Genomic DNA, 26,708 nt, shown 5'->3' with positions numbered 1-26,708 from the left:
CTCCTCTCTCCGCCTCGCCCCCTCCCGCAGCCTAGCAGCCTCGGTGCCTTCCTGCCCGGCTGGGCGGGCGCTCGTCCCCGGCCCCGGCCCGGCAGCCCGGTGTCGGCGCTCGGAGCAGCTCAGCTCTGCCTGCAGTGGGTTCGGGACCCGATGCTATGAGAGCGAAGCGAGCCGGGCGCCCAGACCTGCGGGAGGCGTCGGATGCGCGGCCGGTCCGGAGACCGGGATCTCTCCCCAGCTCGCCTCGCCCTCGGGTGATTCTCTGGCTCCGTCCGTAGCCCTGCTGCGCCTCGGAGGAGCCGGGCGCGTCCGAGAAGAGCCATCGCTGCCGAGCGCGTGTGGAATATCTGCAGACATGACTGCGTGGGGGAAATTCGAGTCGCTGCTGCTGGCGCTGCTGGCGCTGTGCGCGGGGTTCCTCACTGCAGCCCAAGGTAAGGCGGGCTCGCCGGCTGCCCGGGCGATGCGCGAACCCTCCGAGGCCCGGCTTGCGAGCCCGGGGTCGGGTCGGAGGCGGGTAGCGTGCCGAGGGGCCGGCCTCCGCCGGTGGCTCTCCACCGCGGACGCCCCGCGATCGCGATGCCGGCAGGCAGCTTGCATCGCCCTCTGCCCACCCTCATCTCCCGCGCCCCACCCCCGCCCTCCTTCCCCCTCACTCGGGCTGAAACGAAATGCCTCTCTTTTCTCAGCACCCGCCGGGGGCTGTTGGGGAGAAAGGAGCCACCCCGAGTTGGTGAAGCTGCGTGGTGCCTGGCGGCGATGCGTCCTCCGAGATGCCGGAGCAGCGGGTACTGGTGGCCCGGGTGGTTCCGGGACTTTCTCCCCGGACCCAGAGCGCCTGGGAAAGTGGGCCGGGCCAAGGCGGCCCGGCAAGTTCTGGCTCTCTCGGGGTTTGGGTGCCACGGGCGAACCTGCCTGCCGCTGGGCCGCGCACCCCGCCACCCACGACCTCGGGGAGTGATGGGGAGCTCCTTGGCCAGGCCGCCCCCACCTGCCTCTCCCTGGACTTTTTCCCCTGCAAGTTGGAAGGAGCTGGCGAGGTGCGTGGAGAGAGCAGGGAGCCCCGGACCGGGTTCAGCCTCAGAGATGGTCGCCAGGTCACAGGGCTCTCCCGCCCTGCCACCCCCTGGTCAGGGGAAGGAGTGTCCCCGGGTCGCTCCTTGGCTTGGAGCTCGTGAACTTGGTGTTCTCCTTGAAGCGAGTTAGGGGATGTTTTCCCCGAACTAGCCTACAGGCTGAAACCCCGTGGCTGGCACCAGCTCCTGCACTTGTCTATTCTCTGGGAAAGAAAACAAGGTCCCTCTTGATTCAGAGGTGGGGGGTTGTTGATTGTCACATTGCAAACTATCTGCCCCCATTTCCTCATTTTAGCCTCCTTGTATAACCCCCACATCAATCAACACGTATCGTCCCACTGCCGGAAACGTCTATTTTTCTTTCTTTTCCTTTGAAAAGAATGAAGTCAAATCATGTGGGTATTTTTTTATTTTTTGTCGGCTGTTTGCTCTTTCCCCATATAAAAGTCGCCTTTCCTCTAGATTCTTCCATCTTCTTTTCCGCCCATTTTCTATTCCTTCAGCGTTCCAGATTCAGGGGTGATTGACAAGGCGAAGGAGGACCGTCTCTGGTTCCGCAGGGAACTCCAGATGGGCCCGGCCTGGGGAGAGACGGCAGATTAGCGTCCCCGCGCCGTGCCTCCCCTCCGCCCGCGTCCGGGGCTGCTTGAGAGCCCACGGCTGGCACCAGCTCCTCCGCGCAAGCACCGGGGTGTTTCAGAAGGCTGTCCGTGGGAATGCGCCCCAGGGTCCCAGGGAGCGCAAACGCTCGGTTAGTTGCTGGAGTCAGGCTTGTTGGGGATTGGGGAGCTTCCCCAAGACACCGACCTGCCCCCTTGCCCGGCTGGGTCCAGCCGACCCCCCTAGGGAGCGGCAGGTGGAGCCTCCAGGGAGGACGGCGGGCCGAGCCGGGCGAGCTGCGGCCTCCGGGCGCGCTGGGCTGGCTGGGGACGAGCGCGAAGCAAGAAGAGGCGAGGGCAAACAGGGCTGTCCCTGGAAGGTGTGCACATTGCACGGGTCCAGGGTCGGGGCAGGACCCGGCTTTGCCCACTAAGCCCCTGCGCGAAGTGGAAACACCTGCTACGCAACTCTGCACAACTTCCCGCCCCTCACCCCCGCGGTCCGAGCGCAGCGGGGCCTCGCCAGGCAGCTCAGCCTCCTAGCGCACTCTCGCTTCCCCGCGGTTCCGCGCGCTCCGTGCGCCCTTCCCCCGCAATTAGCAGGGGTTGGTGCGCCGAGACGCCGGCCGCCCTGCCCCGGCTGCTTAATAATCCGCACACGTGTGCGCCGGGCGGATGCCGCCCCCGCGCGGGTGGGCCGAGCTGCTGGGCTCGGGCGCGGGCCGGGCTGCTCCGGCGGATCCCGGTCCAGCCGGCTCGGGGCACGAAGTCCTGGGCGCCCTGGAGGGGCCGCCGCACGGAGCACAGCGCCTCTTGTGTCCTGGGGGTCCCAAGTCCCGCCCGTAGAAGCCAAGAAGTGGAATACAGGGTCCCAGGCCCCTGGCCTGCGCGGTGCGAGTGTGATTGCGCGTGGAGGGGCCGGGCGGCTGCTCTGCCTGCGCTACTGCCTGATGGAGGCAGCAGTGGGTGCGCGCGCCTCCCCGTCGCCCCCGCGGGGACCGGGGCCGCGACCCCTCTGCGCCGCCGGGTCGAGTGGAAGCGCCGGCGGTCGCGTGGGAGCGCGATGCGGGCGGGAGGCTGTGACGCCAGCGCTGGCGCGGCCCTGTGTGCCCGGGTGGCTGGGGCTGGGGCGCAGTCCCCTCGGAGAGGGCGCCCGGGGGGCCCAGGTCGGACCTCTGCCGGGGGCGCCCGGGCCCCGGAGCGCAGAAGGGCTTCCCCGAGGAGTCGCCAGGGATGCGGGGGCCGCGCCGCGCGCGCCCAGGGGGCTGCTCCCGCGGCGGCGAAGGCGGGCGGGCACTTCTGATGTGTGGGGCGGGATTCGTGACCTGTTTGGGAGTCGTGAGAGGCTGGAGGCGGCCTCTTGAGAACGCTGTACCTTCTGTACCGCGGTCAACGGCTGTGGTTGATTGTGGAGGCTGAAGGGACCGGGAATCCCCTATGATATTCTTTTTCCTTTGGATTATTAACGCGATTGTGAAGGTTGGATCTCATGTGTGCATACCTCCTTAATAGCCCCGCAATTGCAGGGACCCCAGGAAAGGGAAGAAAGCTTGAAAACCTCTCCCATTTTCATCTAGTAAGTAGGTGGAATAATTCATTCCGCGAACACAGATTGCGCTCTTTATCGGGGCTGATCTACGGGCTGTTTGGAGAAAGTTTGCTTCTCAGTTGTGTCCTGCCAGTTTGTGCAGCAAGGAGAATGCAGCTATTTGCAGGCAGTATTCAGAAAGGTCCTAAAAAGAGCTACATATAGTAGTAGCTCTATGGGTCTCGCCATAGGAAGCCTGGGAGAGAAAGGTGATGTTTCTCAAAATCTGTGATTCTGAAATTCACGGACACTCCCAGCAAAGATTTAATCGATCCTTGCCAAATTTCCACAAAAACCTCTACAAGAAGAGGAAGGGAGGGAGAGAGGGAGGGAAAGAGAGAGAGAGACAGACAGACAAGGTTTCCCAGCCTTCATACTTCTATGAGTTGCCTCTATCATCCCCAGGATAGATGCTAAGACCTTTCATTTGCTGGCTGAGGTCCTCATGGCTAGGCAGCTGCAGGGATGTGTCTATAAGCACTGTCTCCTGAGGAATACAGGATATCCTGTGAAGAGACCTCCAGGGACAAACCCTGATCCATCACACTCTAAAAAGGCAGGCCATCTAAGGGGAAGTCAGTATTTCTACATCCATGATTTTCTTAGCAAATCACATTTATTTTTTTATTGAGTTGTCAAGGGGATTTTTTTTTCTTTTCCAATTTATAACTTTTTAGCCCATAGCTCTAGTGCTTCTGGAGAACCTATATAATTCTTCTCTGGGGATTTTAAGTCCTTAAAAAGGTAAGCAAAAGGGAAGCATTCTTCCTAAATGACACATTTTATAAACTTGAATTGGTAGGACAGTGAGGTCTCATTAAACAAGTTCCAAAGAGCAGTAGCAGATAGTAAGTGATGGTGGAATTCCCTCAGGTGTCAGAATCTGCACTAACGCAAAAGCCGGGGCTCATTGTTTTGATTCTGGCTTTCAGCTGGCCAGTCCTGCTTGACGGGCAGAGTGCCAGGAATACAGTGGAAGTTCCTACAGGCACAAACAGCTCCTCCTGGGGGCAATGCTTCCTCAGTCTCTAGTTGACTGTCTGAAGCAAATACCCATAGGGCTTTGAAAATGTCAAGAAAATGGTTCTGCTTCCTTTAAGAAATAGATAAACAAAGGCTCGGGTGTCCAGTTAGCACTCATTGCAGACGAAACAGCAAATCCAGTGTAGACATTTCTAAGCTGTCGAAATGCAAATAGCATATTAAATACTCTGTGCTCTACTGAATTCTAAATGGGCCCCTGGTAGGTTTTCTGCTGAGCTCATAGTGAACATAAGCCCCCAGAACTTGCACATATGTAACTTACACTGCACATTCCCTTTAGCCTTTTATGTCTCTGGTGAGGTTCATCTCTCTCCAGAATTAAGAAGTTGCTTCAGTGCTTCTTGCAGAGTAGAGGACAAAGCTATGTTGTCTTTTAGTTTTATTTGTTTAGCTAACACATCAGAAGAAGACATCTGAGTTAAAAGGATAGGTTCTCGGCAGCCAATAGCATTTACATCCATGCGTTGCCTGGGCCTCTGTGCCACTGGACTAGGAAGCTGGGTTTCTGGACCAGTGGTGGTAACTGATAGAATCAAACCAGTCCCATTGTGTGGTCAGGCAACTTTGGAAACCAGAAAAAGCCAATGTTTGAAACAAGAAATTTGGCTTGGATTTGCCATCTGGGGCACAGAAAAAAACTTCGTCCTGAAAGAAATCAACCTCTTGAGCTTGCCTTCAGCTTGCACAGCCGCTGGGCTTAGGTAACAACCTATGAGTATGAAAATCAGATAATCGTATTTAGGTATTTGCCTAAGTGCAAGGAAATAAGTCTCTTCTACAGTGATGTTAAGATGACCTTAAATGTTCTTTGACAAAATTAATCTGTCTATATGTAGGGTGGAATTTAGACCCTAGTACTCAAGTGGATAAATACTAGAATTAAAATCCCCATTATAGAAAAAAAGAATAAGAGAAAATTGTTTCACTGAACTGGTTAAAACTAATTGTGGCAGCTTTATGAAAATAATGTACAGTGTATACTCTCCCCTCCCCACCACCACATAAACCTCTTTGAAACACATTTTTTCTTTTCCTTTTTTTTTTTTTTAACATATTTGAATTTAGCTGCAATTTCCTTAAACCATTTCTACCATGCCCTAGTTCAGGGGAAAGAAAGGGCCCTCAGCGCTGTAGGGAGGCTGCAGGTTTGTCTTTAGTCTTGGACACCTTTGTTCCAAATGGAGATGTCACCCAGCCCATTGAACAAAACCTCTTTCTGCATATGTGTGAAGCGTTCTACTTAGGAATAACACTTCAACAAATTAACTTGATTTAGAATCACCGTGACTTTGACCCACTCTGTGTATCTCTTGCCACATGTGTCTCTTGCTAAAACTTCTTTGATGAATGGACAAAAATAACATACAGGCATGGACAAATATTAAAAATAACTACTTTATCTTTAATGCTTCTCATGCATTTTGCAGTTTATTGGTTGAAATCCTCCTGCTTTATCCTGCACTAGTTTTAGCTTTGGGAAAGCTATAAAAGGGATATTTCACTGTTGTCATTCTCTCCAAATATAAGTAGAATAAAAGAGATGCTTCCATCTTAATACTTATAATCTTAACATGATTTTGTCCCCATTGTCTGTAAAGCCAGAAGTGATGAATAATGCTTTGTGATTTAAAAATTATCCTTGTTACTGCCATGAGATCAAGGGAAACAGAGGCATGAAAAAATCAAGCTGGTATTACTTCCCAGGTTTTCACCAGTGAGTCACTTTTAGGATATTGTTACAACCTGAGACTTAAGTGGCATAAAACCTTAGCTTGATTCTAAGCACCTTTATTCAGTTATTTTTGCGGTTGTATTTGTTTTTGGAGGCCCTGAACCTTGGTAAGATCCAAGAAACCTCATATAACATGTTGATATTGTAAATGCAAATCCAAGGTAATGGATCTATAATCTGGGATTTATCATCATAATGGATAATAATGGAATTATCCAGATAACTTTAAGTCATGTGGATCTCAAAGGAAGCAGAGCAGCTTTTGAGGACATCAAGCATCTCTCCAGTATATGTTTTGGGTACTAAACAGGTTCCCATTGTTATTGAAGATGTTGGCATTGTGGTCTTGATGTTGAGTTTTTGAATAATCTTTTGCAAAGTGTGTGTGCACACTGATCACTTGAGGTCTTTAAATGCAAGTTTCAAGGCTTCTCCCCTCAAGTGATTCTCAGAAGTAGTTCTGAGTGGTGTCAGAGATCTGTCTGTCTGTGCATCTATCTATCTATATATCTACCTCAACTTTCCTTTCAGTTAGAGGCCTCAAAACCTGATAATCTCTTCACAGAGTATTCATAGGCTAATTAGCCCACCATGATTTAATATTGAAACTACATAATATGCTACATAATGACACTGTGCAATTATTTCAGAAGATTTCTTCTTTATCTTTAGTGTCTCCATTATCAGAGTTCATCATTCTGTGCTGTTTAATCCTTTTTTTTTTTTTTAATGATTTTACAACTAAGCTGAGATTCAAGTTCCTTGTCTGTAGTGTTTATATTATGGGATGACTTCAAGGGATTATTGTAGTCTTTCATATAAAAATACTGTAAGAATAAATTATTTTACATTTTTTCATTTTACTCTTTAGTATACTCTGATAAGGTTAGTGTTGTAGAAGAAGGAGCTAAGTGTTAGATTAAAATTGGAATTATTCAGGAAGTGTTCTCTAATGAATTAAAAACCTTTGAAATTAATTGTGAATTCTAAGCAGTTCTTTTCCAGATGCCTGGTGAATCTCTATGCCTTTCTTCACAGAAACTTACATATGTTTCCTCTTGTTGTTAATAGAAAATGCCTTTATTAATCTTTTAAAAGTGAATAATTGTCAATGTGGAGTTTATATCATGCAGAATATGGGGTGGGCTCTCACTGTTCCTGTTCCTATAAAATTCTGCACCCTTGACCTGCTTCTGGTTTTTAAAACCCCAGAACACTCTGAGTGAATTTTCACTTTCTTTTTCTATCAGTAAATAGAAAATCAACATTAGAGATCTTTGACTTTTATGCAGATGGATAATCTTCAGAGATACAGAAAGTTAAACACAGCTCCTTCTGAGGAATATGGGTTCTCCTGGGCTTAAGAATATTCACTTTTCTTTCAAAGAATGAACCACAGACTGTGTTCAAAGGCTGTCAATAGCTTCTGTCTCCCGTTTCAGACTTTTTGTGTGTGGTTAGGAAACTGATGTACTTTGATGTGTAATACAGCTGTGGATAGTTAAGACTTGCAGGGTGTGATTGACACTTCATACATAATAGAGGAGGAACCCTGACCACATAAGAAGGGTCACATTTTTACAAGAAATTAACAAAATGGAGCAGATACTTCCCTTCCTGCACTGGAAATGTAAAATTTCCCAGCATCAATCTTGCCTTTCTTGTTCTGTCTCATTCTTGTTCTCCTTTCTTTACAAAATATGATTATTGTGAACAACTTAAATCCAGCCATTAGAGTTTTCTTTGTTTATGGCTCTAGAAATGAGGTTGCAAGGCATCTGCAGACTGCCTGCTCAATATACATGCATTGTTTTATATGGAAACAGTATGACATTTTCAAAATGCAAATCCTTATACTTTAAAAAAATGTGTAGATCGTATCAAGGGAAAGTCAAGTGAGAAAAATCATCTCAGTATTAGGTAGAATTATGTTTATATATTATGTTTATTATAATTATGTTTATTTATATATTTAAGCATCAGGGAGGAGCTGCTGTCATTGGAGGGAAATGTATGTATGTGCTGTCAGTCACTTCAGTCATGTCTAACTCTGCAACCCCATGAACTCCTTCCCAGGAGCCCGCCAGACTCCTCTGTCCTTGGGATGCTCCAGGCAAGAATGCTGGAGTGGGTTTCCGTGTCCTCCTCCAGGGGATCTTCCCGACCCAGGGACTGAACCCACAGCTCTTACATCTCTTGCACGGGCAGGTGGGTTCTTTACCGTTAGCAGGCCTGGGAAGCCCAGGTGGATGTATGTTTCCAGTCAGTTGCCATACTTAGCAATGAAGTCCTGGGGCCAGAGGAGAGACTCGGGACGTCTAGACTGTTAGTAGGATTATGGTCATCCTTCTGCTCACTTGAAGAGTTAGGGCAGGCGCCCACTCGAATCAGTCTGTTCAGTGTCACTGGAGTTGACAAGCACCTGGTGTTTACCTACACTCTTGAACAAAGAAGACTTTGAATGAGTGATGCCCCTCATGAAGCTTACGCTCTTCAAAACAAAATGAAAACTGAAGCAACTTGACTTTGATGAGTGATTACACAAACTGTGTCAGAGATACTGAGGGAGGGGCGTTCCTGTGAGAGCCTCGCAAGGAATGGAGGAGAGGGGACAGGAACAGAATCAGCGAGAAAGGTGCGTGAGTGCTGGCCTGAGGACAGGCAGCAGGGTGCCGGGGACAGGGCGAAGATAAACCCCTGTGCACCGAGGCTTGGTGGACTCCTCCGAAATTCTCCTGTGGGTCCTGAGAGCCAAACGAGGCATGTACGCTGCTGCTCTGGGACTGTTTCCTGAAATACGAAGATGCATCTCTTTTTCAGGCCTCGCTCTTCTTTTCCTCACATGCCCAGTGGGTCAGACCTTACCCCACTTGGGCTGGGAATCTTACAGCCATCAAACGATTCTCCTGCTCCCATGCACATTCACAGTTTCAACCGTGGATAACCACTATTCTCCCGTACCTGATTCTGTTTTCTGTGTGTGTGTGAGTCAAACTAATGTGTCAAAACTGTTCTGTGAAAAGACTTGTAGGGGAGAGATGACCTGTGCAAGGCGTCAGTCACGATTTTTTTCAGGTGAGTTTGAGTAAACTCCGGGAGTAGGTGATGGACAGGGAGACCTGGCGAGCTGCAGTCCACGAGGTCGCAAAGAGTCCGACACGACTGAGTGATTGAACTGAACTGATGCGTGATTTATTTATTCACATATCTAAGCTAGAACATGTCGGAATAATTAGCTTTGAAATCCTATACTCGGGTTATTACTTTGCCAAGCTTATTCGATTCATCTGTGTTTCTTCCTTTTCTCATTGTATACAAAGTAAGGTATCTGGGGTGTTTGTAAGTTTTTCCTCTTTTAGTGATAATAATTTAATGATATAAGAGCGTGTTTAGATATGTCAACCTACAATTGTCATTTTTATCTTCATGGCTATTTTCTCTCTGCTTTTTAATTTGAAAGAATTTTATAAGAGGATTACAGAACAAAAAGGAAGTAATCAGTCTCTTTCTTTAACCACTGCAATTACACAATTACCTTCCCATTGTTCTCTAGTGGCAACAAAACATGAAGATGAGATAAGGCATCCAGGTGTTTAGAAAAGAGGTCTTCTGACCCCAAAGCACCAAAACTGTAGCCACGCCAAACTGGCAGGTATGATTTATGCTGCTAAGTTGCTTCAGTTGTGTCCAACTCTGTGCAACCCCATAGACAGCAGCCCACCAGGCTCCCCCTTCCCTGGGATTCTCCAGGCAAGAACACTGGAGTGGGTTGCCATTTCCTTCTCCAATGCATGAAAGTGAAAAGTGAAAGTGAAGTCGCTCAGTCGTGTCCGACTCTTAGCGGACCCCATGGACTGCAGCCCACCAGGTTCCTCCGTCCATGGGATTTTCCAGGCAAGAGTACTGGAGTGGGGTGCCATTGCCTTCTCCGGGTATGATTTATAGCTCCTAGCAAATATGTTTTTCTTTCAGTTTTATGATGGATGGACAATAAGCAACCTTTTTTAAAAAAAATTATTTCAATTGGAGGCTAATTACTTTACAATATTGTAGTGGTTTTTGCCATACATTGACATGAATAAGCAACCTTTTAACAAAGAGTGGGTATAACACTGTGAAGTGTTATGACAGTGTGAAGTGATGGTGGATTTTCTTTTGTATGTAAAACCAAAAATCTGTGAGAAGAGAAAAAATTTCATAAATGAGAGATCTTGTGTCATTTATTGAAACCTTAAAATCAGAAAAAATATATTTGGGCCACATTTTTATGCCTTTTAGTGAGAGTTCATTCTTTGTCCCAGTTTAGGAAAGACTGAGGTCAAAGTTGAAGATGTTCGTAGCAAGATCACGTCATGCAGTCCTCAGGCCCACACCTTTATCCACCCTGCAGTTCTGCACACCGCAGGGAGCAGTTAAGAGCCGGAAAGCTGTGTCATGAAGGACAGCTGGAGGGGCGTCTTCCTTCTCAACACTATCAGCTAGCTATTGCTCTTTGGCATTACTACCACAGACTCAGCAGCTTGAACAGCACACAGGATTACGGTTTCTGTGGGTTGGGGTCTGCGCACAGTTTAGCTGGGTCACATGCCCTCTTGCACATTCTGACAAGACTGAATCAAGGTGTTGCCCGGGTACTGTAGTCTCTTCTGAAGTTCAGCTGGGGAAGGATATGCATTCTATCCCCATTTTCATGTAAAGGAAAAGTTGAGTTGCTTCTATACACATGTAAAAATATTTGAAAAGGTGCACACATTTTAGCATTGACATTTAAGTGTCCTTTGACTTTTTTTTGGTAACTGTGTCAGATTTCTCTAAATAAAATAAGAGTTCTTGAATTGAAAAAAATACCTGGGAAAAAAACAAGTAGCTTTTATCAGATCACGCTGATGAGCAGAGATAGATTATATGATTTTTGAACTTGAAGTGACCTTCAGGTTCATAAATCCATTCACTTTTCCTTGGGTCCAGAGGACTTGTATCTTGCAAAATTCACAGCAAAAACTCAGACAGAACTCAGCCTAAGCACATGTTCGTCCCATGGGAGCCCACATGCCTCTTGCTTGACCTCACTTTCCGTCTCAGCCCAGAGGAGGTCTAACTGCCCATCTGCACCCACGTACCTCCCTGTCGCCGGGGGTGAGAACAGTGACAGCACTGAGTGTAATCTCCTGACATGATCATCTGGGAAGACAGTGTGGGTAGGAATATTCTGCTGCTGCTGTTAAGTCGCTTCAGTCGTGTCCGACGCTGTGTGACCCCATAGACGGTAGCCCACCAGGCTCCCCTGTCCGTGGGATTCTCCAGGCAAGAACATTGGAGTGGGTTGCCATTTCCTTCTCCAATGCATGAAAGTGAAAAGTGAAAGTGAAGTCGCTCAGTCGTGTCCGACTCGTAGCGACCCCATGGACTGCAGCCTACCAGGCTCCCCCGTCCCTGGGATTCTCCAGGCAAGAGTACTGGAGAGGGGTGCCATTGCCTTCTTCGAGGAATATTCTAGGCTTAAATTAAAAACCTGCTATCATCCTGGCAGCTAGAGAAGCACATTCAAGTTTCATACTTGTGAGATGGTTCAGAACCACTGGGGGCGCTGTAGAACCCTTCAGTTCAGTCCAGTTCAGTTCAGTCACTCAGTCCTGTCTGACTCTTTGAGACCCCATGAATCACAGCACGCCAGGCCTCCCTGTCTATCACCAACTCCCGGAGTTCACTCAGATTCACGTTCATCGAGTCCGTGATGCCATCCAGCCATCTCATCCTCTGTCGTCCCCTTCTCCTCCTGCCCCCAATCCCTCCCAGCATCAGTCTTTTCCAATGAATCAACTCTTCGCATGAGGTGGCCAAAGTACTGGAGTTTCAGCTTTAGCATCATTCCTTCCAAAGAAATCCCAGGGCTGATCTCCTTTAGAATGGACTGGTTGGATCTCCTTGCAGCCCAAGGGACTCTCAAGAGTCTTCTCCAACACCACAGTTCAAAAGCATCAATTCTTCAGCGCTCAGCCTTCTTCACAGTCCAACTCTGACATCCGTAGGATGGAAATCTGTTAAAAGATTTTGGTACTTTGTTAAATGCTTAACTGCTGATAATTTTTAGGTCAATAAAAACAATGCTGCAATGTTACCTACCTTGTGCCTCCTTTGTGTTAATAGCTAATATATTTTCTATCAATGACCACTTGAAGGACATCTTTGTCATTGCAGGATATTTAATTCTGAAGAACTCAACGCTTGAAATTCTGCCCTGTGAAATGTTTTACTTGCTGGGACTGCTCCAATTAGTATAGTGAGACAGTTGCCTTTTTGCATTTCTTAGTGATCAAAAGCACTTGAATTATGAAATCACTCCATAAAAGTGAGAACCAGTTTATTTTAGTTTTTTTGATTGACCATGGATTTCAGAGAATGGAGATACTTTCCTTAAGTTTTTGTGTCCTCAGGGACATTTTGGAGAGGACATGGAAATGCTGTGTTTTATGTGTCTGACAGCATCCTCCAGGCTGCAAAACAGTCACGTTCAGTTTCCATATCTGCCTCCAGTACTGTGTGCCTTAAAGGACATAAAACTCTATCATACACTGTTTCCTCATTTTTCCAAAATAATATTGAAGTGAAAGTCACTCAACCGTGTTCAACTGATTGTGACCCCATGGACTATACAGTCTGTGGAAATCTCCAGGCCAGAACACTGGAGTGGGTAGCCTATCCCTTCTCCAGGGGGTCTTCCTGACCCAGGAATCGAACTAGGGTCTCCTGCATTGCAGGCAGATTCTTTACCAATTGAGCTATCAGGGAAGTCCAAAAGAATATTAACTGCACTCAATATTCCATGAATTTCATAAATGAGCACAGGTAAAAAGGCTTAGAAAGGTAACTGGCAGTTACTTAAGTAAATGTTAACAACGGTTTTATTATGACAATTAAAATATTAGACTATTAATTCTAGTTATGGCCACAGAAGTAACATTGGGGAAAGACTGGTTTATCTGGAGAGAAATTATTTGTAAGTGGAGATTAATAATTTAATAATTGTATTAGGATGCAAATGAGTGTCTTGTTTTTTAAAAGAATCATCCTGCTACTAATTTCTTTAGTTCTTTGGGATGTTCAAACTACTTTTACATTCCCTACTTCATTGACAGATTTAAGAATAAAATATATACATTTCTAAGTGAGGTCAAGTGATAACTGGATCCATGTCGTGGTTTGGCCTCATGCATTACATTTGTGTTGCTGCTGCTGCTGCTAAGTTGCTTCAGTCGTGTCTGACTCTGTGTGACCCCATAGACGGCAGCCCACCTGGCTCCCCCGTCCCTGGGATTCTCCAGGCAAGAACACTGGAATGGTTTGCCATTTCCTTCTCCAGTGCACGAAAGTGAAAAGTGAAAGTGAATTTGCTCAGTCGTGTCTGACTCTCACCGACCCCATGGACTGCAGCCCACCAGGCTCCTCTGTCCATGGGATTTTCCAGGCGAGAGTACTGGAGTGGGGTGCCATAGCCTTCTCCATGCATTTGTGTTAAATAGCATTAAATGCTCAGTACAGTCACTCTGATGAGATGTGTTTTACGGTCATTTATGATCAGGAAGCGGAGAAGGCAATGGCACCCCACTCCAGTACTTTTGCCTGGAAAATCCCATGGATGGAGGAGCCTGGTAGGCTGCAGTCCATGGGGTCACGAAGAGTTGGACACGACTGAGCGACTTCACTTTCACTTTTCACTTTCATGCATTGGAGAAGGAAATGGCAACCCACTCCAGTGTTCTTGTCTGGAGAACCCCAGGGACAGGGGAGCCTGGTGGGCTGCCGTCTATGGGGTCACACAGAGTCGGACACGACTGAAGCGACTTAGCAGCAGCAGCAGCATGATCAGGAAGCCTTGAGTATATTAAGTGACCATTAGAGACACAGTGAAAGAGAAGAGTAGAAAACTTTCCCAAGCAGGGTTGTCTGAAGGGTCATGGGCTATGAGGCTTCTTTACACCATGCCATTTTTTTGTGTTCTGAAAGAGTTTATGCATTTTTCTAACTGCTAAGCTTTTTTCTCCCCCCAAATATCTGAGGCTCTTTTTACAGAGAACATTTGAAATGGTCTGCCTTGCCCAGTAAGCCTTGTGCAGAGCCAGGCAGAAGAGGTCTTTGCCAGGCGGTGTCATGACCCTTGCCTTTCTGGACATGAAAAGCTGTCAGTGAAATCGGACACTCTGGGTGATTAGAGTCTGTAGGAGGGTTAGGGCCGTATTCACTGACTTAGACTTGAAACCCCTCTTTAGACATGGAGCCAGGCCATCAGTAGTGCCAGGATGGTCAGGGTGCCCTGACCCTTTCCCTGTGGTCCAGACTTCTCAGTTTAGAGTCTCATCACTCAAGTATCTCAGGTATAGTTGACCATCACATTGAAAGGCTGCTCAGACCTCCTATTCCAGCTCTAGGTCTGAATACTGGTGTTGGATGTTCAAAGGCAGAGTCTGTCAACAAAAATAACCAATAAGCAATCAATAATAAGAATGAAAGTAAAACTCACTGAGTCATGTCCAACTCTTTGCGACCTCATAGACTATATGTAGCCTGCCAGGCTCCTCTGTTCATGGGATTCTCCAGGGCAGAATACTGGAGTGGGTTGCCATGCCCTCCTCCAGGGGGTCTTCTCAAGCCAGGGTTTGAACCCAGGTCTCCTGCATTGCAGGCAGATTCTTTACTGTCTGAGCCATCAGGGAAGCAAGAATAGAAAAGAGTTTTATTGGAGCCAAACTGAGAACTATAACTTAGAAGTCAACTTCCCAGAGGACTCTGAGAAACTGCCCTGGAGAAGCAGGGTGTTCAGCCCAATTTCATGTCTTGTCAGAACAAAGACCGTGAAACTAGTTGAGGATACATTCCTTCAAGATTTCACACACAAAAAAGACAAGAACGAACACAGCAAGTCAGTATGGCCTTGGCGCCTGGAAGAGAGTCTTATCATCAAAGGAGTCTCAGCATTGGTGTCCCAGAAAGGGAGGCATTTAATCTTTATTTTTAACATCGACATTCTTTGCTTTTGGTCAGTGTGACCATTTCTTTAATAATTAAAGCAGGTGTACAATGTATAGTTGATGGGCCACAAACAGGCTGTCCTAGTTAGCATGAAATTCAGAGTAGCTCATCTGTAAGCCAGGGTGACTTCCCCAGACCCCGACATCTGAGCACTTCCCTTGTGAAGCCGCACGTGTGCAAACCCCAGTTAGTGTGACACAGACACGTCCTGCATGGTGGTCTGTCCAGGGTCACGCGATCAGACTTTCAGAGCTGGCTGTCCAGGACCCTCGTGGCCATCAGCCAAACACAAACCCTTCGAAGGCGGGTGAGCCTACTCGGTCTTCCAAGGGAAAGTCTCTCTCTCTCCAGGGCACCCACATGCAGTAAGCCCTGCCAACTCAGCCACTTAGCAGGGCCTGCAGAAGAGGAGGGGGACCTTGGAGCTGGGGAGTCGGTGAGCGTGGGAACAGCTGGCGGATTAGCTCCTGGGTGGTGCTCAGCTCGGCCCGCAGGCCAGCCCTGCTCCTGCAGCCAGGCTCCTGCCTCAGGGCCCCCACGTCCACGCCCGCTGCATCTTTTCCAGTGAGAGCTGACCCGGCAGCGAGAGAATCTGTGGTTTCTAGAATCTGTGTTATGTAGTTTACAGTCAGACCCTCATTAAGCGTGACCCCAGACCCAGGTCTGGCCTTCACATGGGACGGTAGCTCTTTGAGGATGTCTGTCAGCAGAGTGAGCTCAGTGAGACCCACCGGACATGATCTTAAGTGAGGCGCTCGCTGTCTGGGGGGGTCTTCTGTGGAGCTCTGGGAATTTCAGCATTCATGCCACTTTAATGGGCCAGAAAAGAGAAGTCATTGTTCCCCAGTGTGTAGGAGACCAAGGTTACGTGTTCTTTGCTCACACACACCGGCCTCCTCTTGCTTGACATCCTCTGGGCTTGGCCACAGGAATAGCTGCTAAGTGAGCTTATGCTATGTGATGCTGTGGTGAAGCTTCTTGCCTTGTTTCAGAGTGGAAGTCTAAGTACCCATTTGACTTTTACAGAGTAACTCATGTTCCATTTGGCTGTTCCTGAAGGAGCTTCCCAGGTGGCTCCATGGGTAAAGAATCCGCCAGCAAGGCAGGAGATGTGGGTTCAATTCCTGGGTCAGGAAGATCCCCTGGACAGGAGGGCATGGCAGCCTGCTCCGGTATTCTGGCCTGCAAAATCCCTGGTGGGCTCCAGTCTGTAAGATCCCAAAAAGTCAGACACGACTGAAGCGAGTGAGCACACACGCATGAAGGAGCTGTGTCATCAGTTAGCTTTTTTTAGAGACAGAAGCAGTTAACAAAAGTATAAAACTAATGATCAACATTATATAGAAAGATTACGAACCAGTGGTGATGAACCCATAGTCCATCTAGAGAAGAGCACCAATGTGAGTGTTGGTGGTAAAGTTCTTATGAAAACCAGCACTTTGCAGGCACTCAGCATGCCCAGTTCTGGTGCATTCGGGACACATCTGACAGGTTTTGATACCTGAAGCAAAGACAGCAGTAGAAACCCCGATGCCACCGCTTCAGAAAACACTTGACTCCCCTCTGGGTTTTCTTTGCTGATCGCTGATGAGCGATGCATCTCGGCATTTCTTTAACACTGTTGCACTAAAGTGGCACTTACTTTAATAAATATTTGATAAAGAAGGAGGCCCGTGGAAGGAGTAGATGTGTAATATACCTACCACATCCAGTTTGTTTGTAAAATGACACATTTCCAACAGGTCTGTGCTGGGCTGGGCATGGAGGTGGGGTTAGTCAACAGATAGTTCTGAGGCAAAATACCACCTTAGCTTGTGTAGGATGGAGGCAGCCAGTCATAGATCAATGTTAACACATGATGCATTTATTTTAAAGCTATTTTTGTTTGAAGTACAGTTGACTTACAATGTTGTGTTAATTTCTGCTGTGAAACTTGCAAGGCAAACTGATTCAGTTTTATATATTTGTGTATATATATATATATTATTTTTAAAATATTCCTTTCCATTATGGCTTATCATAGGATAATGAATACAGTATTCTGTGTAAAGCTATTTTTAGATTATTGGATTCTTTTGGACAAGGTAAAAATATCAGTTCAAAGAAATTTATACATATTGAACTTCATATAGGCAAAGCTAAAAACAATATGCCATACTAGAGGGGCATCATAAAATCAGTCTATATATTTTTAATAAAATGACATTCAAGAACAAATTGCTGTTTTCATTTTGTTAAGATGCCTTCAGTAATTTAGTGCAGTAGGTAAGTACAAGAATACTTATTTTAAGACACTTGAAAGTATCAGTAAGACAAAGAATAACTGACTTTTGAAGTTGTTACCCCATATACGCATACATAGATTGCTAGAGAAAAAACATGATTTGCAATAGCTGCATAATAATTATAAACCAATTATTGACCTTTATTTCTAGAATGCCATTACCTGCAGATGAACAGAAACTCCATTCCAATCCAGAAAAGGCTACCTGTCCACTGTACAAGGCTTCTTTTTTTCAATCAGATTTTCTCATAGTAAATAAAACTGGTTTATTTGGAGGGAGCAACCTAGGAAATGGTATTGATCCTTCCTGATCAGCATATCCCACGCCCTTCTGGGCTATAGTAGCCATGTCCATCCTCTCTCTGCCCTTATTGTTACTGCCAATAGTGTGTACTCAGTGGTAGCTATCCCAGTTGCTGTGGCCTTTGCTCTCCCAACACTTGGGTGTGGTCTGTGCAGACAGAACTTCAGGGGGGCCCTGAGGAGCTCATGGTGGCCAGATGACAAGTGATCCCTTCAGACCAATGCCTGTTTTCTTCAGAGGCTGTGTCTGTACCTGGCGCCTGCAGGATGGGGTCTCTGGTCCACGACCTCTTACATTCTAGCTTGGGGACCTCCTGGGCTTCAGTTTCTTCATCCAAAAAACACGTAGGCTGGTCCTTTTCCTTTCTTCCCTGACATACTTGACTTCTATTCCAAGTATAGTAATAACCAGCTAATCAATACATAACTAGAGGGCAAGAGCAGGGCCTACTACATTCAATAAGACCACTTGCTGCCAGGAGGTAGGAGGAGTTCATGGTGTGTGTATGTGTGGGTTTAATTTTTACTTTTCCTTTCTTACATCTAATGCATTGACCTGGGTCATCTGTGGTTTCCTCAAATGACACAGAGCAGATATTTCCTTTAATTAGTGTAAGATGAAATTAATTACTGTCTGAGCCTATTTCTCCTGGTATTTTCAGAACCCCTTTGAAAAATAGGAGTCACCTTGGTGTGTTAAAAGCACCAGATCCTTGGTATCATTTTAATGCACTGGGCGCACTAGGCCCACTGCTTATCTTTATCACGTGGATCTCACCCTTCTGGGAAGAAACTGTTTATTGCAGCTTTGGGGTAGAAGCTTCCTTTCCCAGATTTATCACCAAACGTGAACGCCTTCCAGTAGAGCTGAAGGAAAACACATCCATTTTCCCAAAGTGTTTGCCCTTTGTCAGTTTCGGAGTGAAATCTATTAATACTGTCTAATAACTTTCTCTTTTTCTAACCCGTGTATCAGCATTAATGATCAGCTATTATTTATGTGGGTGCTTCTGTAGTTGCAAACTTCTTATAATACTTAATAGCTTACAGTATCTCCTGAAGACAGCTCAGCACTGTCCTTGATTACCTCCTATTTTGTGACAAAGCATCTGAGGCTGCTCCCAGTCACACGAGAAAGACCGGAGATGTTTCACCTCCAATCTTGGTCCTAATTGCAAGTCTCAGTCTAATCATCGTTTCTCCTTCCCTTCCAACAGCGCCATCCTGCTACCATATAAAGAGTGAAAGAAAATCTATGTTGCCATTTGTGATACTATGAAACTCTAAAATATTGACTAGGGTGTTTTCCTGAAGAATCATACTACAGATTGCCTTTCTAGTGATTTTTCTTGAAATCATTTTCCTGTGGCGATCATTCTCCTTCAGCACCTAATCATGAAGACCCTGTATTTGTAAGATTCTGCTGAAGTTTTGTCAGACATTTTAAATGTGTCCAGAATCCACATATGCAGATTGGCAATAATCAAGGGACCCCTTTTTGTACTCAGCCACATGTTAATTGCTGATCACTGAGGCTCCGCTCTGGGAAATAAAACCCTGTCCAGACAGGATGATCTGGAATTTCTCCTGGCAGCATATTACTTTATTTTAAATCACTTTCCTTTTGAAAATCTACTTTCTCTGTTATTTTTGGAAGCAGGCAGACTTTGGAGGAAAGGGTTTTCAGCTGGGTTGATTGAGTTGGATTTCTTTTATGGAAGGAGCAATTATGGGGCAGGTACAGAAGGGATGTTATTCTTGTGTAGGGTGGACTTAATAGAATTTGAAGATCTGTGGAGATACAAAATTAGACTTTGTCAACCTTAAGGTTTTTTCTTATTGAAGTATAGTTGATTTACAATGCTATGTTAGTTTCAGGTGTACAGCATAGGTTCAGTATTTTTATAGATGATGGTCCATTTAAAGTTATTATAAAATATTGGCCACAGTCCGTGTACAGCATACCCCGGAGCGTGTTGATTCTACGCTTGGTCATCTGTGCCCCTGGTGATCTCCCCCTGCCCCCCTCTCCACGCTGCCCACCCCCCTCTGGCACCACTGTTTTGTTCTCTGTACCTGTGGGTCTGTTTCTATCTTGTCACATTCACTCATTTTGTAGATTCCACATGGAAGTGAAAGTACACAGTATTTGTCTTTGTCTAACTTATCTCACCATAATATCCTCTAGGTCCATCCACACTGTTGCAAATGGCAAAATTTCATTCTTTTTACAGCTGAGTAATATTCCGTTGTATGTATGTACCAAACTGTCTTTATTCATTCATTGGTTGATGGACATATGTATTGCTTCCATATCTTGGCTCTTGCAAATAATGATGCATTATTTACAAGTGAACATTGGGATCCATGTATCTTTTTAACATTGGTGGTTTGAATTTTTTCCTATATATGCAGGAATGGAACTGCTGGATTTTATGGTATGGGACTCCATTTTTAGTTCTTTTGAGGGACCCACATACAGGTTTCCGTAGTGCTTGCATTAATTCCTCTAAGGAAAAAGAAACAGAAGCACAAATAAACAAATGGGACATAATTAAATTTAAAAGCCTGTGCACAGTATAGGGAACCATCTGCAAAATAAAAAGATAATCTACCAAATGGGAGAAAATTTTTGCAAATGGTATGCTAGATAAGTGATTACTATTTAAAACATATAAACAGCTCATAAAACTCAATATTTAAAAAAAAAAAAAACACAAATGACCCGGATTGAAAAATGAGCAGAGGACATATATATGCATTTTCCAAAGAAAACGTAGAGATGGGCAGTAGGCACAGAAAAGATGTTCAACATCGCTACTCATCAGAAATCAAAACTACAATGAGGTATCACCTCGCATCTGCCAGGACAGATATTATCAAAAAGACAGCACATTGCAAGTGTCTGTCTTATGTTTGATCACAGAGACTGTTTGTTTTCTCACTACACTGGGCAGCAATAAACTCTGCAGTGTTTAGTGGAAGTCAACAATGTTTCTATGTTTTTAAGTTGGTTTGTAAAGTTACATATGTCATTTAAGTGCTAAAGGAGTTCTGGAGACCACACTGAGAAAGGCAGTGCTTCAGTACAAGCAGATCTTATTTTCAGTGCAAGTAACTTTCAGTTATATTATTGACATTGATGCAAATATTTATTCAACTAACTTTCTTGAACATGCCCTACAAGACAAGTCCTGTGCTAGTTGCCATGGATCCAAGGTAAATGAAATGAAATCCTTGCTCTAAAGTATTGTACATTCCAATAAAGGTGATTTTCCTCAATAATGTGATCAGGTTACTAAAAAAAAAAAACAAAAAGACACTACAAAATTATGCCACAACATATTGGATCTTCAAAAAAGGATCCATGCCTCTCAATATACTATTACATTTAATAAACATAATACAGTCTGAGTTTCTATTGATTGCCCAAGAATTTTGAATCATTTAGATTTTATGTGCTGTTTTTCCTACTCTGTGATATTCTTAAAAGGATGAAACTTATGAAATAATAGAATCAAATTCCACAGAAAGTCTAATGCTTTTTTGGAGGGAGGGGGATTCAGGATGGGGAACACATGTATACCTGTGGTGGATTCATGTTGATGTATGGCAAAACCAATACAATATTGTAAACTAATTAACCTCCAATTAAAATAAATAAATTTATATTAAAAATTGATATAGTATTAGTTTACGATATTGTGTTAGTTTCATGTATGTAGCAGTGTGATTCCGTTATACACATATATCTATTCTTTAGCAGGTTCTTTTTCCTTAAAAGTTATTAGAAAATGCTACACAAAAGGTCCTTATTAATTGTTTTATATATACTACTGTGTATATGTTAATACCAAATTAACATAGCAAATTATTTTCAATTCATAAAAAATGACAGCTGAAACACACAATATTTATAAAACTATTCTCCCAAAATAGGTGTCAGTACTTTCACTCATCCAATGCAGACATTCATGTGAGTTCACTTTGTTTCAGACATTAGGAAGAAAAATTCAGGAGGTAAAGTGATTAAGAAGACAACATAAAACTCCTGAATTCCTGGTGCCTATAATTTAGACTTTGTAAATCTTAATTTTTTTTTATTGAGGTATAGTTGGTTTAAATATTATATTAGTTTCAGGTGTACAGCATAGTGATACTTTATAGCCCATTTAAAGTTCTTATAAATATTGACTATATTCCCTTCCCTGGGCAGTCTATCCTTGTAACTTTCAACTTATTTATCATCGCCAGAAAATGTGGTTGTACTCATGCAGTCTCAAGGATGAATTCCCTACCTAACACAGAATTTCTTTCTTCGAGATCCTTGGAAAAAAGACAACGATTTCTCTTTGAATATCATTTAACGTCCTATTCCAGAGCTGTATGATTCCCATAGTAGGAAAAATTTGTATCTCTATATACTGAACCCAAGTCTCCATTCCTATAACTTCTCCATGTGTCGTCTTATTTCTGCCTACCGGAGCAGCATGTAATAATATCACTCCTTTTTTCGCCAGACAGATCCGAAAATACAGAGAAACCGATTTTTATAGTTCTTGCCTTCCTCTCCTCAGTTTTGTTTTTTTTTTTTTTCTCCCTTACATTCCCCCCACCCTTTTTAAGTCCCTTGAGACTTCTGTTCTTGGCTGTTGCTTTTGAGATAAATACCAATCCATAATAACTATTTATTACACCTAAAATGTATGATGTCTGTTCCCAGTGAATAGCTTTTGTGGAAAATATCTTATAAATAATCAAGTACTATTAAATAGTGTGCCTGAGATAACAGAGATTGAAAGGCTTTTTCCCCTCTTAGAAATTATTTGGTCAAATCAATTTATCTTTGAATTCTGTGTTTTTCAGATATAATAATGGGCGTTTTATTCATTTTCAAAGACATGTAACTTGCAAAAGTTGATAACATTTGTACAAGGAAGGTGAGAATGGAAAATAATTTATTTTAAAAATACCTTTCTGCTGTTTATGTGCAAAGAAATAAGAAAAAAACTATACATATTTGTGCATGCCTTTGCAATTAGAAATTATAGTTTGTGCAATAAACATAGCCTACTGTTAAACACATTTCTGACTTAAAACTCTAGAAATTAGGTCAGATAAAAATAACGCTTCCTCATTTTCCTTCTTTAGTTTCATAATAATTATAACAAATAGCACCTGTGTTCCAGCTTTCACCCTTCCAAAAAAAAAAAAAAGACTAGAATTAAAGAAATTTGAATTATTATAATGTTAGAAGAATGTCTTCTAAATATCCCTTCACGAAATGGTATCTATTTTACCATAGTGACTGTTATGTAGTATCAGAGTTAATTCATATTTCAGGAATAGATGTGGAGGAAATTCATACTGAAATCATTTATAAGAGTTTTTACATAAAAATTGGGTTTAAGCATGTTATCAACTTTTAATATAGATATTCGATAGCATTAAATCTCATGTTTCAAAGATGCCATCTTTATGTCACTTGGTTTGTGTGCTCAAAAGCTACAGATTATAAGAATTGGAAGAGACCTTAGATTTCTTTTTTTTCAGTCTTAATTTGGTGTGTGAAAGAAATACTATTCAGGTGGGAAAATATAGAAAGTGAAGAGCAAGTGAAGACTGAAGCCTAAATCAGTCACTTCTTACTGAGCACAACGTGATGCTCCCTTCCTTGAAATCACAAAGTTCATGAAGTCTCTTCTGAACATACAGATGCCACAGGCAAACACAGGATTTAAAGTCAATCTAATCTTTGTTGCATAATCATGCATTTTGTCATTTTCCATTTCAGTGAAATATTGAAATAACTTTCTGAAATGTATCATACTTTTTTTTTGGTGATTTAAACTGGGAAGTTATCTTGGCTTTTGAGCTTCCATAGATGGTAAATTCTTTTCTTTGGTTTTATAAAAAAAACAAAGAGTGACATTTGCTTTATTACAGAGTCCAAGTTGTAAATTAAAATGGCATTTGCCAGGCTATTTATTCATAAGGTTTTATTTAAATCTTTTTATGATATATTTAAATGACACAGTCACAAACACTTTCTGTTATTTCAAGGAGTAGATATATTTCCAGTAACAAAATCAAAATGGTTAGCATTTAGTTGTTTGTGTCTTATGCTGCCCAAAGTTATCAAGATGAATTGTAACATTTTAAAAATACCTTTTTTATTACATGAGAAGAGAATTCTAGTGGAGGTCATAAATGACTTGCTAGATTTTATCCAAATAGAGTATCTTTCAAGAATTTTGTAAAGTTGGTGAAGATAAAAGCCATGATAACACTAGCAATAAGAACCGATATCACTTTTGGGACCTTTTGTTCTGGATTCTTGAATCTTTGCATAGTTTGGTTTTCCTCATTTTACAGACCAGGGCACTGAGGGTCAGAAAGAGAGGAGTCACAAGTTATTCTGTTCCCAAAGTGGCTCAGTGGCAGAATCAGGAATAAGTTTCATATCTGAAGTCCATCCTGCTTCAAATAATTAATCAAGAACGTCCTTTCCAACTTTGACAGCATTTTTACAAGGAATTGCTTTCTATATTAGCTTTATGTGAAACTGAACAATAACTTATTTTATATCTTATTATTGAAAATTAAATTGATTTTAGATTTTTAGATCTTGAAGGAGTAATTAATGTACACATCATGTGAAACATAATACATATTTAAAACATGCAAATGTGTATTTCAATCCAGTTTTGACCATAATATAGTTAAAATTAACCCTCAGTTGAGTGGCTGTTTCAGCCATCTCTCTTTGGCTCATATGGAGTAACACATGTCCTACTTATTTAAGAGAGATTGACTGCTATCTGAAAGCTATTTTTTAATTAGAGTACATTAAAACTTTAGACAGAAGCCTCACTTTCTTCTGCTCCACTCAGAAGGTAAAGTAGTGCATTACACATGTACACCATGTAAGAGAATGACCCACTCTAGACTGGAATCTCCCCCACGGGTCCCAGTGTTAGAGGCACTCCTATAGGTTCAGGTTGAAAAGCATGACCAATAGTATATCCTCTACTATAGTTTAATAGGGTTCGATCCCCTGGGTCGGGAAGATACCCTGGAGAAGGAAATGGCAACCCACTCCAGTATTCTTGCCTGGAGAATCCCATGGATGGAGGAGTTTAATAATCCTATAGTTTAATAAAGGCTAGCTTTTTGAGATGATAGTTGAACTGGGCTGTTTTGAGATAAAAAGAGCATCATTTTCTAGAGGTTTGCTTTCTCTCTGTCTGGGTACAGAGGTAGATAGATGGATAGAGAGATATGTGATAGATAAACAGATAAATTAATACATAGGTAATTGGCAAAAGAGATTTGCTTTCCTTCTACCTCACTGGAAGCATAGAGAGACAGATGGATACATAGAGGGATAAAAATGTCAAACTGGCTTCCAAACATAGCATGTGCTAAACGATTCCCATTGGATCTTAGGTGTGGTCATCCCCCGTTTCATCTTGTTTGGGGTACAGTGGAGAAGGAAGGTGTTATATAAAGAACCGTATTCTGATATTTAGGAATTCCTTGTGCAAAATATTTCACTAGTGAATTGAAAATTCCTAAGTATCTTCTATAGAACAATAACTTTTGATCATTATTTTTTTTGCACAAGCCACTGGTGTAGGTATGACTAGAAAGACCAACACAAACACAAAATCACATGATGAAGGATATAATAGGGGATGGCCAAGAAACCCTTGAATAGGAGCCAGCAGGCCACTGAGTTGAACTAAACTTTACGTACATAGTGAGATTAAGGATGATTTTAAAGAATAAATAATGGTTTTCCAGGAGAAACGGTATCCTTGATTTCAGGGGAAAACAACAACAACAACAACAACACTTTGTAAAATGCCCAGAAGCACAAAGGTTCTTGGAGTGATGGGGATTCCATCAAGGTGCTTGGACCGAGCGGGGGAGCAGGAGGTAGTTTTAAAACAGGCCCCAAATACCTGCTGCACCTCCATAGGTGAGTGTTTGCAAGCCAAGCCGTCTAACACGCGTTCTGCCCAGTTGTTGAGAAAACGTTTGAAATCAACCTGGAGAGAGGCGTGAAGTGAGTTTGATTAAGGAGGGGCAACGTGGGTTTAGGCAGAGGAGATTATGCTTCACTAGCCTTTGAAAATCTCTGCAACTATTTCTGGCGTGATAGATAACAGAAATTCAGGTGATGGCGTTTACTCACAAGCTTTTGACAAGATACCACATCAGAGATTAATGGGCCGGGGAAAGACGTGTAGAGGCAAGAAAGAAAACGGACTTCTGGTGAAAATAAACAGTAACGTTAATTGTTTATCCTTATTATAAAGAATTGGGTCTATTTGGACCACATTCATACTAATCATTTTATAAGAGTTCTTGTGAAAGTTAATTTTTGAATTTTGTAGTCCTTCTGGCACATTCTATGCAATATAGAAATTTGCACTTATGTAATCTTATTTCAGAAGTATGACGTTTGTATTTTCCTGCTTTATAAGGATCACTTTTCCTTTTTCAAATGTGAATAGAAATTTATCATGAAACAAATTATATTTCTCAGCTAAGCTAGGAACTCTAGTTTGGCTGGCTTGGTTTATTTGTCAGATTCAATTATGAAAAACTAAGCTATTTTGAAGCTCTGGTCATGTTTTCTCTCCCTATGATCTTTGTGTGAGAAAAAAATGCAACATTTTCCATTATTTGGGAAAGTTTAGGATGTTCCACTTTTACATCTGCAGTGAAGTGCTGAAGGCATACAGTGTCTTCTGAGGTGTACTATTGTTATTTCAGTAGTTAGATCTTCCTTTTATACTTTCAGCCTGGCTACTTTCTGACTTATTCTGACACTTCTTTAGCTATGTGAATCCTATAACAGAAGCCTCATTGTTCATGGAGTAATGAAATACAGACAACGGTTTTAACATTTGAGTAAGAAAAGCATCCAAGATTTGTGCTCAATGAAACTGGAGAGTAAAATAAGAGGTTTGTATATGGATCTGAAGTATAGATACTATAATATATTAGGCTCTGTCAAAATTAGAAATATTTAATAGAATTTTCA

The 26,708-nt window shown here is 43.4% G+C and overlaps 1 protein-coding gene and 1 long non-coding RNA gene across 2 annotated transcripts in view; both read left to right on the top strand.

The window, feature by feature from the left end:
* Positions 1–229: 229 nt before the first annotated feature.
* Positions 230–26,708, top strand: part of CSMD1 (CUB and Sushi multiple domains 1) — a 2,078,553-nt gene continuing 2,052,074 nt past the window's right edge. Inside the window, exon 1 of the mRNA XM_040243208.1 lies at positions 230–434. Coding sequence (XP_040099142.1) covers positions 356–434 — 79 coding nt within the window. The 5' untranslated portion in view covers positions 230–355. The remainder of the gene's footprint in view (positions 435–26,708) is intronic.
* Positions 21,462–25,486, top strand: LOC120865819. Its single transcript, XR_005721520.1, has 2 exons — positions 21,462–24,690; positions 24,792–25,486. It is a non-coding gene; the product is annotated as an uncharacterized LOC120865819 (long non-coding RNA).

The sequence above is a fragment of the Oryx dammah genome, unplaced genomic scaffold, assembly GCF_014754425.2.
Source record: "Oryx dammah isolate SB20612 unplaced genomic scaffold, SCBI_Odam_1.1 HiC_scaffold_7, whole genome shotgun sequence".
NCBI classification, from domain to species: Eukaryota; Metazoa; Chordata; class Mammalia; order Artiodactyla; family Bovidae; genus Oryx; species Oryx dammah.
This window is presented reverse-complemented; position numbering and strand designations above follow the sequence as displayed.